At 31.6% G+C, this 14,744-nt stretch overlaps 1 protein-coding gene across 1 annotated transcript in view; it reads right to left on the bottom strand.

The window, feature by feature from the left end:
* Positions 1-6,116: 6,116 nt before the first annotated feature.
* Positions 6,117-14,744, bottom strand: part of LOC142331321 (cuticle protein 19-like) — an 89,969-nt gene continuing 81,341 nt past the window's right edge. The window contains exons 2-3 of the mRNA XM_075377147.1: positions 13,433-13,501; positions 6,117-6,457 (exon numbers count right to left, since the gene is read on the bottom strand). Of these exons, the coding sequence (XP_075233262.1) occupies positions 6,224-6,457; positions 13,433-13,501 (303 nt within the window). The 3' untranslated portion in view covers positions 6,117-6,223. The remainder of the gene's footprint in view (positions 6,458-13,432; positions 13,502-14,744) is intronic.

The raw sequence follows: 14,744 nt of genomic DNA, 5'->3' as shown, positions 1-14,744 counted from the left end.
TGTTTGTGTGGGCGAGTAAGCGCGTAGGTGTGTGTAAATAGCTAAATAAATAAATATAATTATATATATATATATATATATATATATAATAACTAAAAGTAAATAACAATAATACTTCGAAATGAAAGTAAAACAATCTTACGGTTACTATACTAACAGGAAAAATGATAATTTGAACGCAGCCTTCAGAAACAGTTATTTCTCAAGGTACGGTATTAAATTTTGTGTCTCTACTATGAAAAAGAAAACATTAAATTTTATTAAATATAAAAACTAGCACAATCTATTGGAAAATAGAAGAGTTTAAGAGCTGTTTAAAAGAGTTAACGAGGTCGGCGAGCGGGAGTTTTCAAAGAGACTCCGATAGAACAACCGGTGATAGTCAGAAGACAACAAATTTATTTCATTCAATTTTTATTAATTTTTTTTTTTTATCATAGAAGAAAAGAATAGAATTATTTATAAAATCTTAGTTTGGCTACAGCTGTGTAAAATTATAATAAAAGGGAATTTCTATTATGTACAAAACGAAAACGGTTTGATTGAAAACAAAATGAAATTTTATCGTTATATTTTTTATAAATATAACTACCAAACACTAATATATCTTTAAAACGTTTCAAAATTTTTATATTTGAGATATTTTTATTTATGTTGTAGAGAATTTACTGCAAAAATACATTAAAAAAAAATTAATTTTAGTCGTAAAAACAATGAAATAACGAAATTAAGAATTTATATGTACAGAGAGTTCATAAAGATAACGGGGTTGCGTTTTTTCTACAGGTGGGATTAAAAGAGATTTTTTAACATTGAAATCTATAAAATAATTAGATGAAAGAAAAATCGTTGATTTTCCTTTCAGCTAATAATGGTGCTTACTCATCTAGAAGGTTGGTGTCACGAAAGATATCCGAATTTACAAACTGTCCTATCCCCCTGCCTAATCCAAAAAAGCTGGAATTCTGATTCATACATAATTTTATATATATAAATAATACACGCATTCACAGATACACATATACCCAAAATATGAGAATCTGTTATATAGGCATTTTCTACGGTTTTTTTTTAATTAAAAATTATTCTAGATTTTATCATTTTACCGAGAAAATGTATAAACTTCTTTTCTAATAAAAAACAAAGTTTTTTTTTAATATAGTTTAAAATTTAGTAAGATGTAAATTTCAATACTGAATACAAACAATAATAATTATTAATAAAGAATATTTGGTTATCACGAATATTGAATTGATAGACTCGTAAAAAATGTAAGCGTATTTTCATCTGGAAGGGTGTATTAATTTACAAAATATACAACTGTGGTCGACAACTAAACACCATGAATTACACGAACAATCTTTAAACGAAGCGAAAATTGGAGTCTGGGTCGGTGCGAATAGAATGCGGATTGTGGGCCCATTTGCTTTTGAAAATACAGTTAATAGTGATTGTTATTGTGCTGTTTTAACAAACTTCATTAATCAGTTATTATAAGAGAAAATCAATCACGGTTGGTTTCAACAAGATGGTATCACAGCGCACACAGCTAATAGGTTAATGACTTTTTTACGAAATGTCTTTAGTAAATGAATCATTTCGAGGGTTTATGGCTTCTACGATCACCCTATTTGATTCCCCCAGATTACGTTTTATAGGATGGGGGGAGGGGTTAGTGAAACACAAGAATTGTATCACAACAGATCACGATTGCGAAGTAAAAGCTGTAATAACGGCATACGTACGAGACATTCCAGAACATCAGCTATAGTTAAAGTTTTTGAAAACAAATTGAAACGTGTACAATGTTGTATTGTTGTTGGTTGAAGAAGGTCATTTTTCAAGAGCTTTTATAAACTATTTTAGTTATTCTAATGTCCGTTTCAGAGAATAATGAAATAAAAATACAAAGTAATAATTAGGAAAGTTTCGTCTTTACACTAGCATAATTCCTGTTTACAGCATTTTTCCGAATGAACTGTTATAACAACTCAGAATTTATTATATTTTCCTTTATCAAATACGACATTAGTTTAAAACATGGAAGAAGGTAAAATTTTTTGGTTGCAAACTAAGTGATGATACTCATGATAAAATCTGATCCCAGTAGAATATCGGAAAATAGCGTAAACAAATGTTTAAGCAATTGTGCAAAAATAACTAAAAATAAATTTATTATTTAGTAGTAACCGAATAACAACGACTATCATAATTATACACACACGCGCTAACTCACAGACACACGCACGCGCTAAAACATGTCAAAGGACTTTAATAAAGAAAGGACGTCCTTTATTTATCTAGTTTAATAGGTTTTTAAGTTTTCAGTTACAATAAAAACCAGCGAACCAATTTAAGTAAAATATATTTTTTAATAAAGTTAGATGTTTACTAATTTACCTACTTTTAAAAACCGGTTTGACTGGAATGACAATTTTTTTAAGGAAAACTCATGACTAAAATCATTAACACTATTCTTTCCGGTTTCATTTCTTTTTTGCGAATTTGAAAAGCTAAACGCAATAAGATAAATATGAAATTAAAAAAAAAATACAGGTTTTAAATATTATTCTGTATGTGTAAATACAAAATGATTTTTTCACATAACAGGGGAACAACAGTTATTAGTCAGAATCATTAAACAAGTTCGGTACTTCTTATTTTTTTCCCATCTTTTGTTTATAATCGCATTAACGATAAAAGACATTAGCAACTTAAACAGAACTAAGTGTTCATAAATAATTAGACAATAAATACCAAACGTTGGATAACAAACTGGAACATGAATAATAAATATTGGGCCCTGAGGTAGGTAATCCTCTCGTCTGGAACACAACATCTACGTTCCACGTCCAAGGCGGCAACAGCTGTACTTTTGTACAATACATATAGCTGGCTAACGGGGTTCCGAGTGTTGTTCTCGGATACGTTCATTTTCGGCCGAATTACATCTACAGGCCGAATTTCAGGACTGGATTTCGCGGCCACCTGCAGGTACGAAACTTTTAACGATTATGGACATCGATTGATACCACCTTTAGAGCTGGCGATGTGGCGGCCACGGTCGAAGTTATTTCAGGTATAACGGAGGCCTCTCGTTGTCCACATGCCCTCCGCGATGGCAAGCATGTAGTTAAGGTGCCCATGTTTTTTGGGGCATTGGAGCCCTGAAAACCTCGGTGTGTAAGGGCCTGGAGTCAGTGCAGAGACTGCGCATCCGCTCTCTGCCAAGACATATGCCGGTTCCACCGGAGTACCGAAACGGACCTCCAGGGTTGGTAACCCTAACCCACCGGGTTGGTCTAGTGGTGAACGCGTCTTCCCAAATCAGCTGATTTGGAAGTCGAGAGTTCCAGCGTTCAAGTCCTAGTAAAGCCATGTATTTTTACATGGATTTGAATGCTAGATCGTGGATACCGGTGTTCTTTGGTGGTTGGGTTTCAATTAACCACACATCTCAGGCATGGTCGAAGTGAGAATGTATAAGACTACACTTCATTCACACTCATACATATCATCCTCATTCATCCTCTGAAGTATTATCTAAACGGTAGTTACCGGAGGCTAAACAGGAAAAAGAAAGAAAGAAAGAAAGAAAGGGTTGGTAACCCTGGAGTGGGGGTGTACCCCGGCGGCTAGCCTTACTACAGAAGGGATCAACGATCATGCAAACTGATCAAAAACCAAACGTGGCAGAGGGTTCACGTAAACACCCTCGTCTAGAACCGGCCGTTTCGCCTGAGGCAAAACGGAGAAAGAGCGCGGAGTCCAAGAAAAAATTGAGGCTAGGAAAAGCTTACAAAAAGCTTTCTTCAAGAATAGTAATGTTCCAAAACCTAAGTATCTGGTCATTACAAAGGAGGATCGTAAAAAGGGTGAGTCCTTTTCTCATTGCTCGGGAAATAACTAAATGCGCTGGAGGCCCTGTTAAGAAAATAATAAAAACCTTTACTGGACTTCATGTGGAGACTGTGAATGATGCTCAGTCTCTGAAGATCCTAGGGCCTCAAAAGATAGGAGATTTTGCTGTACGCGTCGATCCCCACGGCACGCTTAACACTTCAAGGGGTGTTGTGGTGTGTCGGGATCTTCTAAACTGCACGGAGCAGGAAATCGTCGAAGAATTAGCACCGCAGGGAGTATTAGAATGTTCTAATACTTCGGGTTGAACATGAGAAAAAATGGCGAAGTTCTACCTTCGGCCTCTCATGATCTTACTTTTAACCGGCCAACTTTGCCAGAGAAGATAAGAGCGGGGATACATCGATTGGACGTGCGGGCATTTGTCCCGCAGCCAATGCGATGCTTTAAGTGCCAACGTTTTGGCCACATCGCTGTTAGGTGTGAGAGACCGCAAATATGCGTGTGGGGTGATGAAGTACATGAAGGAGAGCCATGTAAGGAGCCTCCTACTTGTATAAATTGCAAAGGACAGCATTCTTGTAGATCCAGAAACTGTCCTGTATACAAAGACGAGGTAGCTGTGCAGCAAGTAAAAACCCTGCAAAAGGTCAGCTACTTCGAAGCAAAGAAGATTGTAAATGCCCGCAGACCTAGAGCAACAACAACCTATGCTCAGGCTGCGGCTGCTGTTCCTGCTCCAGCTCCAGTTGCTGTTGATGAGAATGTAATTATTAACAAACTTGCGCCTACTTTGGCTGGCTTAATCGAAAGGATCATTGAAAATAAAATGAAGCCTTTTAGCAGTAAAGAAGCTGTTAAGCCAAGAATAATTGTACAGCCTCCTGAAGATACATCTTCGAAACAAAAGTTGCTTCTGTCCAGAAGAAAACGGACGTTAAACCAGAAGTCCAAGTCCGACTTAGTGAGATTTTAGATGATCAGAAGAAAGTTATTGATTCGCAGTCCCTTATGGAAACCCACCGGGTTGGTCTAGAGGTTAACGCGTCTTCCCAAATCAGATGATTTGGAAGTCGAGAGTTACAGCCTATAACAACCTATTAAGGGAGGTATGATTGTTTTTTGTCTTCGAAACCCCATTTTTTCCATCCCCATGGCCAATGATTGGTGATATCAAAAGACTTTACTTAAATACATTTTAGCCCCTTATCCAAAGAATAGTATGAATTTTAAACAAATTCGATATTTTACTTAATAAGAAAGTTATAGCGATATTTTGTTTTTTCGGAAAAGCCCCCCCCCCCTATTTCCAACCCCGTGGTCCGATTTTGCCCATTAACGAACTCAAGAGAGAATTTTGGTCGTTATATTTTATGTATCAATTTGAAATTGATTGGCGCAAAATTACGGCAGTTATCGTGTCCACAAAAAAGTTAAATATATATATATAAACTTTTGAACTGACGGTGGTTTTGGGGTCTGGGGGATGTGAAACGCGAAGATATTGAAATTTTCTGGAAGTCGAATCATGGTACCCATTACAATAGGTAGCTTTCTTATGAAATTTACCTAAAAGAAATAATAGTTTATTAATAACAAACTTAAAAAAACTTTATGAATTTAAAAAAAATTAAAAACAACTGTTTTTTGCACAATAAGTTCAAACCTTTTAAAAATTAAAATATTTTTAATTTACTTTTAAAAAGTACTCTCTGTAGTTTATACTCTAATAATTTATTACACGACTGACCAAAAAGGAATGAAATGTATTTAGAGTGTAAGTATATTTGTTCCACCGTAACATCTCAACGGCTGAACCGATTTAGATGTATGATCGTGAGTAGTAATCCTTACCTAACATTACCGGGAGTGTCATAGGCTTTATAAATATGTTTAAATAAATTGAAAAAATTTTAAAACAAAATTATACTATATACAAAATTGTCTTCCGCACGCTCTTTAATTATCCTTTATTAGTAATTACCAATTTATCTATATTATTAAAGAGCGATGTTTTTTTTGCAGACGTTTTTTTAATTTTTTATATTTATCTCTTACGTAAAACTCTTTTTAGAATAAACTTACACTTTTATCCATTTTTTTCGGATTGCAACGTGTACGTTCCAATCCGTTCAATTCAAAACTTACATTTGAATTTCATTTTAATATATTATATCATAATTTATTTGTATTTTCTGTGAGTATGTGGTTTTGAATTTTTAAAATAAGTAAAAATAAAAAAAAAAAAAAAAAAAATTAAACAAAAATTTTTATTTACTAAAAAAAAAGATATAAACAAACATAATGTAGCAAATGAGGAACATATTAATTAATTTTATGAAATTTAATTAGTAATCATATCTTAGTGATGTCCATGACCGTACTTATGAGGATGGTGTCCGTGTCCTTTCTTAACAACAGCGTTAAAACCGTTATGTTTATCAGCTGTATATTCAACATGACGTACTGAACCGTCAGGTTCCTTAACTGTGTATCCACCATGTACTTTGTCGCCATCGCGGTGCTCCCATTGGCTCTTTACATCTCCAGTATGTGGATCATGGACTGAATATTTAAATTTGTACTGTGGTTTTGCCTAAAAAAATAAAACAAAACAATAAATTAGTAAAATAAAAAGTTTTATAAAGAGTAGGAATTATTTTTTTTTATTTTTAAGCTTGGTATGAAATCTGTTCTCATTTAAAGAAAACAAATTAAATGTATAGAATGAAACACTTAAATAATTTTTTTTAAATTATATTTTTGTTGGAGTATCTCATTAATATTATTTTTTTATAGATAAAAAACAAAAATATGAACGAATAAAATTTTTAATTAATTTAATTTCTTTAGAGATATAGTAACTGCTTCTTTTTTTATTTTCTGATCACTTGCTTCGAATTTTTAAAATAATGCAATAAAATCAATCCCTCACACAAAGCTATACTATGTTTGAAAATTTTATTTTCATGAGATAGAAAATCAAATAGAACCGAGAAAAAACTTCAAAACATCGAAAAATATTTAATTCTACAGAACTTATAAAGCTCCGTAATTTTTTTAATCATCTGTTATAATTAAACAGAACAACTCAAAAAATTAAAATTATTTTAAAGAGAAGTGCAATATATCTTTATTTTTTATTTTTTAAAGACTTCTACATTTTTAAAGACATCTACCTTTCAAATATATCAGGAATTCCTATAGAAAAAAATATCAGTTTTTTCAGTATTATTTTTATTTTTTATTTTTTTTGTAGTTCATATATTTCCTGCAGAGCCAGACATTAGTCAAGGATAACATGGAGTTCGACTATAACGTTTAGCTACGCTTCGTTAGTAAATTTTAAGAAGTAAAGCAGCCATCTTGATATTTTAACTCCACGTAACAATTAAAAAACGAAAAAAAGAAGACACGTGTTAAAGAGCAGTTTTTTTTTATTCGCTTTGTAATTATGTAAGTGTAGTAAAAGTATTCAGATTTTTTTGTACCTGTTATAACACATTAAAAATATAAATTTAATTCTTTATTGGATATCTTCTTTTTTTTTTTCATTAGAGGACATAATTTGTTTTTGTTAAAGATATGATACTCGATTTTTTCTATTTTCCAAGTATTTTTTTACTGGTGATCCACCAAACAATATACCAGTTTTACTGTCAAGTACGTGATTAGCAAGACCCGTCTCTTCAACTGCTCACGGCAAACGACCAAGCACGCTCGCACTCTACTACTCGAAGGAAAGAAGTTCTTACCGTAGTCTTTCAACCTCAGACTGCTTCGCTATCTCCAAGAACTAGATCAACCTGTTCCGAGGATTCTCGGAAAGGAAATAGGATGCGGTGCTCCTTGGTTGCACGTATCTCTAAAGACTGAATAATTACTATCTGGAAGTCGTAAACGGGACCCACGTTACCAGTCTGCTGGAGGCCAATTTAGCGAAATGGCCATGAAATACAATGGGTACAGTCACATCTATACAGACGGCTCTGTCTCGGCCGACGGATGTGGCTGTTCAATATACTCCCTGATACCGAGATAATTAAGAGTTATACTGGTCCCTTGCTAGGCAGAAGGTCGCAGATGCCGTTATCTAACAAGCGGTTGTTGTATATAAGCTTAACAAGCGGTTTCAATATATAAGCTTAGTGTCTGTTCACATAAGAAACAAGAAATGAGAGGAAGAGTAAAACCAGCATAAGAAACTAGCTTCCTAATAAAATATTGAGTTAATGCACAACACTCAAGGATGAACTTCCATTCCAAGTATCCCACAGAGTCACTGGGAGTCAGGGTCTTCCAGGTCTAATATACGTAGTCGTTTCAGCCGCCTAACATCCTCGCAATGTTTGGCTGCTTCTAGACAATAGGCTAACACTGTGGTTTCCAAACTTTTCCGAGTCGCGCACCCTTTTTCAATTAAAATTTTTCATAGCGCCCTACCCTAAGTAAAAGTATGACTACTCGTAAGTAAGAGATAAAAATAAATAAAACCCGTGTATCTTCATTATTTTTTTACTTATTAACATTAAATTAATAATTATAAATGTCTTGGTTCATTTAATTATGAAGCTTTTATAATACTTCGCCGCGCCCCTGTGAAAAGGCCGTGGCTCCCCGGAGCGCCGCAGCGCACAGTTTGGGAATCACTGTTCTACCAAGTTCACAGCCAGATAGATCACGTGGATGTTTAGTCTACTTCGTATTTCAAACCAAATCTTCGCGAACGTACGGTAACCCCAGATAGTCATAGATCTCGTTGTACCTTACAAACCACGACGCCCCCATTATGCTCCTCATTGAAATAATTTAAATTTTACTCCTCTCTGGAACCGCTGAATAATTTCGATGTTACGTTTGTTGTACATCAAAGTTGGATACCATATATCGAAATTGGCTTACAACAAGCGGTTGTTGTACAGGGTGATTACCCTGTACAACAACCGCTTGCTAGATAACGGCATCTGCGACCTTCTGCCTAGCAAGGGACCAGTATAACTCTCTAAACTTCATGTTCAATTGTTTCCTTTCTCCCCTCACACGAATCCTTCACTTCAGACGATGATCCAGATGCAGATCTAGATACCGCTCACGGTCAACATGCGGAATGTAAACGTCGTTCAGGTTGACCCGTGGACAAACATTTCTCTTCATTGCGAACGTTACATCACTCGATTTCGTTAGATTGACCTTCATTTTTCACTTAGTAAATCCAACTGAAATTGTAGTTTACCTGAGCTTGAATTAGGTCATCAACTTAGTCTTAGCATAAAAATAATCGAACTAATTTTTATAGAAATATAATCTCCATGATCATTTAAAGAAACCCATTAATGATAACGTTTCAATTGCGTTATTAGTATAATTTTCTAAAATTCTATATTTACTTCTAAGTTTACAAAACTGGATTTATTTTCATATATGAATGAGATACTGACTAACTGAAAAAACATCTATAAAAAAATTATATTTTTAATTGGGTTTTTTATTGATGTTTGATTATAACAGTATTTTATAAAGATAATGTAACACTGATACAATCAAGCAATAAATAATAAAATAAAAAACACTTTCAGAAATATAAATTATTTATAGATGTGTATCTATTCTCAATCTTACTTAAAAATTATATAATATTGATTTTTTTTTAACCACTAACTGTAGATAATTAAAATAATATGTTAAAACATAGTACTATGCTGTACTGTGTGAGTTATAATACAGTATACAGTATTATGTTTAGCTGAACATAATATTTAACCCTGTGGTATTCCAGATGGTACTTCGATACTTTAGAACAAATAAATTTTAACTATTTTTTCTGACTTTCGTAATATTTACAAAATTATTTCCTATCTATAAAATGTGATTTGAAAATTTATATTAATTTCTCTTTGAAAATATAATAAAAATACTTTTAAAAACTCGAAAAAAATGGATTTCAGTAATTATAATCAACTAAAATCTGATCAACCTGAATAAATTAGCTCTTAAAGCACTATTTTTCTGGACTTAACAACTCTTTCTCTCTTTTAAAAATAAATTTTGTAAAAGCAATCAATAAATGTAAAACTGAACAGACTAAAATTTGAATTATACTTTATGAAAATCTGATAGTCCATTTTTGAGATAATTATACTCAAACTTGGCCATTTGTAATATAGTTTCATGAATCATTAAAACATTTAAATTAGGCTTTAATCAAATATAAAAATTTTTCAGAAAAATCAGAACTAAGCATCAAAATTGTTTAATTTCGAATAAAATAATTTTTGATTTTTTGGTTTGCTTATTCTGGGGAAAATTTATGAAATAATTATGTTTAAAGTGATTTGTAACAAAGACAAACTAATTAAAAGGAAATTGTTTAAAAATATTGAAAAAAATAAAATATAACTTTATGAAATTAACGAAAAAAATTTCTTCTCATTTTGGGTCCGGAATATAATATTGATGCTAATTTTAATAGCAGTCTAAGTGATAAAAAAGTAAACAAAAAACCTTCTAATATTAAAAATTAAAACAGTTACAGCAATATATATATATACATATATATATATATATATATATATAAGTATATATTTTAGAAGTTGGAAATAAATTTTAAGAAAAGTGTTGTTTTTTTTTTTAATAATCATTTATAGGTTACGCATAACAAATTTTCTTAAGTAATGTTTTCTCTAAATTTAAAACCTCCTTCCACAAAGACTAAAAAGAAGAAAAAGTTTCAAGAAATTTCTGAATTTTAGTTCTGGGGTCTATATTTATAAAACATTTAGTCATTTCTTGACAGTTCTACAAATGAAAAATAAACTTTCAAAAGGATTTTCAAAAATATTTAAACCAAAGAGGATAGAGTAAAATAAAAAAAATATATATAAATTTCAGTTTTAAGGGGGCGATTTATTTTTTTTTTTAGATTATTTATAAATGAGTTGCAGGTAACAAATTTGCTTTAATAAAGTTTTGCTTTAATAAAATGTCTCTGAAAAAACTCGAAATTGAATTTTTCGTGATATCTTCCCACCACCTTAACGAATTTTGAAAAAATTAATATGATCAATGCCCCATATATAGAAATATTTAAGCCCAATTTGAAGAAAATAGGTTTAATTAATCCTTAGATATAAAACCAAAAGCAATGAGACATACATCCGTACATACGTATGCATTTAAATACATTTGTTTTTCTTTTTGTTTAGATGAACTAGTTTAACCCTTAAATTTAGATTTGCAGAAAAACCCAATACTTCATTTTTTATATGAAAACCGTACCTTCCCCTGTAATGCAACTGTTCTAGCTGTATTCACCAGGAAAGTAAAAATCAAATTATTTATTGAAACAATTCATAATATTAAATAAAGTAAAAAAAAAACAAAATATTTATTTTAGAGGTAGGGGTATAAATTTTAAGAAAACGTTTTTTATAAATATTCATACACAAATTAAATACAAGCTTAACAAATTTGCCTAAGTAAATTTTTTTTCTAAATTTAACACCCCTTTCAATAAAGGCTAAAAGAAGAAAAATAAAATGTTCAAGAAACGCTTCTGCATTTTAGGTAAGGGGTGAAGAGAGTAAAAGAACAAAAACATAGTTGTTAACAGTAAAGTGATGTATTTGTAGGAATTTTTAAAAATATTGCTTAGAACAAATAATTTTACGTGTGATTTAATAAAACAGTAACAGGTTGACAAAGAAACTTTTTATCTTGTTATATTTTTTCCGAATACCATGGAACACATTAGATCGTTTATTTATTTGCAGTTTTGTTTCTGTTTTTCTAACTCCCCAGTACCTCTTCATTCTTTCCGATATCTCTTTTCTTCATTCTTCACAAAGTTAAGCAATATTTTTCTTGGGTTTTGGCGCTTCTTGGACCCTTTTATTTTCATATTTTAGTATTCTCCTTAAAAATTCTCTTTCTCTTATAGTTTCTTCAGTTATCTTTAGTTCTTTTAGGACTTCTTGAACTAACCCACCGGGTTAGTCTAGCAGTGAAAGCGTCTTCCCAAATCAGCTGATTTGGAAGTCGAGAGTTCCAGCGTTCAAGTCCGAGTAAAGTCAGTTATTTTTACACGGATTTGAATACTAGATCTTTGATACCGGTGTTCTCTGATGATTGGGTTTCAATTAACCACACATATCAGGAATGGTCGTATTGAGACTGTACAAGATTACATTTCATTTACATACATATATATCATCCTCATTCATCCTCTGAAGTAATACCTGAACAGTAATTCCCGGAGGCTAAACAGGAAGAAAAGGTCTTCTTGGACTTGTGCGTGCAAATCGTTTGCCTTTAGTTTTTTTTTACTTTGAAAAAAATAAAAAAATAGTTTAATCAATCAACTGTTATTCATTCTAAATAAATGAAAGTGAAATGCAATTCATCATTTCCTATCGTGTCTTGATAATTTTTCAATTGTAGTATAAAGTTTGTCATTTGGAATTAATTTTACCTGACTATATTGAAATTAAGGACATAACACTTTTCTTATAATTTTCTTCTTTTTTTTTCTAGAATTTTTATTAGACCTTTGTTGCAGAGTCTTAGAGTTTCTGCCACGCAGAGTATTTCCGACTTTATCACAGTTTTATAGTGTCGAAATTTTGAGTTGCAAGATAAAGACTGTTATATGTGTTTCTTGTTATCTGGAATGCTAATTCCATTTATTAGCTCTAACTGTTTAGGTATTTCTAAATTGTTTTTAATGGGTCAGTTTTTAAGTGTTTTTAAAAGGCAAGGACCTTTTACACCCTTGTCATTTTATGTTAATTTGGGGTTTTTAATACCCTTTGACAAGACTATTTCTGGATGATTTGTTATGACTAGACTACTCTAGCGACTATGTCGCTTGTGTTCTTAACAGGGAGGGCAAATTATTTTTCTTCTTTGGTATGGAAAAGGGCTAATGACCACAACAGTCGATGCCCTGATAAAAAAAATAATGTCCTGGTAGAAAAAAATAATATTTAAAATTATCCACTTTCTTAGTATTATTTATACTAAGGAAATTCGAGAGCGGTTTTAATTTTATTGATGAAAACCAAAAACAAATTGATAAAAATAGATCGAAAAGAGAGGAACTACTGATAAACAAAAAAATTTATATAAGAAAGATTCAATTTTAAAAAATTGATTGACGAATGTAAGTTATGAGAAAAAATAAAACCAAAAAGAAATTTCAAATGGGGCGAAAAAAGAAGAGATAATGATGAATTTTTGGGAAAAAGAGCTAAATTGTATAAACGCGGTCCAAAGATGGCCTGAAAGAAAAAACAATCATATCCCAAAATTAGAAAACTGTAAAAAAATATCTTTCCAGTTTGATATTTAACTATTGACATGTCGACACACTATTTTTCAAGAAATATATTTATTTATTTTTATTTATAAATATTGTTTCTTGTTACACAATACCCATTTATGATTTACCTCCGACTTTTATTGACAGAAAGTTTTAATATATAAGTATTACGCTAAATTACTGTTAATAAGATATAAGTAGATAAATTAATTGCAAATAAAACGTAATAGTAAAACGTAAGTCAATTATACGTACATGGTAATCGACATCCACATGATGGTGAGCGCTGACGCATACAGCAATTACAACCAAAACCAGAAGAACCTGTAAAATAATACGACATAACTTTTAAAAAACTACATATGACATCATCTTGTGACGTATATTCAATAAACAAACATTATCAAATATACGACTATAAACATTATTTTTTTTACAATATAAAATTTTCTAAACATCGCGCGTCAGATTTTTTTTTTGTGAATTAGGCTGTTATGTTTGTGAATTACCAAGTTACAAATTACTATGAAGAAATCTCATTTTATTTATTTATTCTATTTTTAAGTACATCAAAATGTCTTTTCAACTGATCAATTAATTTACCATAAAAGCTTACAAAGAAGCTTGTACGTGGGAATATGAAAATGGAAATTTGTAGCATATGAAAAATTTCATACCTGAGTCGGTATTCGAACCCGGGACCTTATTATTTAATACTATATTATTGTATTTTTACTTGCCTGATTATTAATTATATATCAATATAAGCTCAATCCAAATTTTTATCATAAATATTTGAACAATTTTTTTCAATATAAGATTTAAATTATAATAATATTTAGATTAATATATAACTTTAATTTAACATTTTTCATATTGAAAATGATTTCGTCTAACATGGTGCCGGTTACTTGTTTCACGATATTTTACAGATGTGAAGGTTTACCTTTTTAAATGTTAGTTTGTCAAATTTTGAAAATCTTTTGAAAACTATATTTTATAAATATTCTTAAAGAAAAACAATAGCAGATTATAATTTTATAGCAAACTAGCTCAGGTCAGCTCAACTGAATCCCGGAGTCAACTTAGTGGCTCCTCAGCCTCCCGGAGGGCAAGGAACCACCTACCCCATGGCCGCAAAGCTCGCTTCGCTCGTCATTCACAATTTACCAGGGGAACCGGCGCCCTGGACATCCGCAGAGCTTGCTTCGGTCGCCATTCCCATCTACCCAGAGTATAGTATTCTGGCTTTATAGAACCTTCAAGGGAGCTAGGGCCCCGGTCGATGGCCTAAAACCTTCCCTGGCATAACATGAATGTATCCTGTAAATTTGGATTTGGTTAGTTGGTTCTCGCTTGATGCGATAAAAAACAGAAAAAATTTATACACACACACACACATATATACATATATTATATATATTATACATATGTATATAATATATATATACATTTCCGAATAACCTTGATCTGTTAGCGTACCGTTTGAATTTTGAAAATTGGACGATTGTTTGCAGAGATATTATAAGAGCACCCATTGCAACCTATCCCACGCCGTTTGTTACCA

This window comes from Lycorma delicatula, chromosome 10 (genome assembly GCF_047948215.1).
Source record: "Lycorma delicatula isolate Av1 chromosome 10, ASM4794821v1, whole genome shotgun sequence".
Lineage (NCBI taxonomy): Eukaryota > Metazoa > Arthropoda > Insecta > Hemiptera > Fulgoridae > Lycorma > Lycorma delicatula.
The sequence above is the reverse complement of the archived record's forward strand: the minus strand, read 5'-3'. Positions and strand labels throughout refer to the sequence as shown.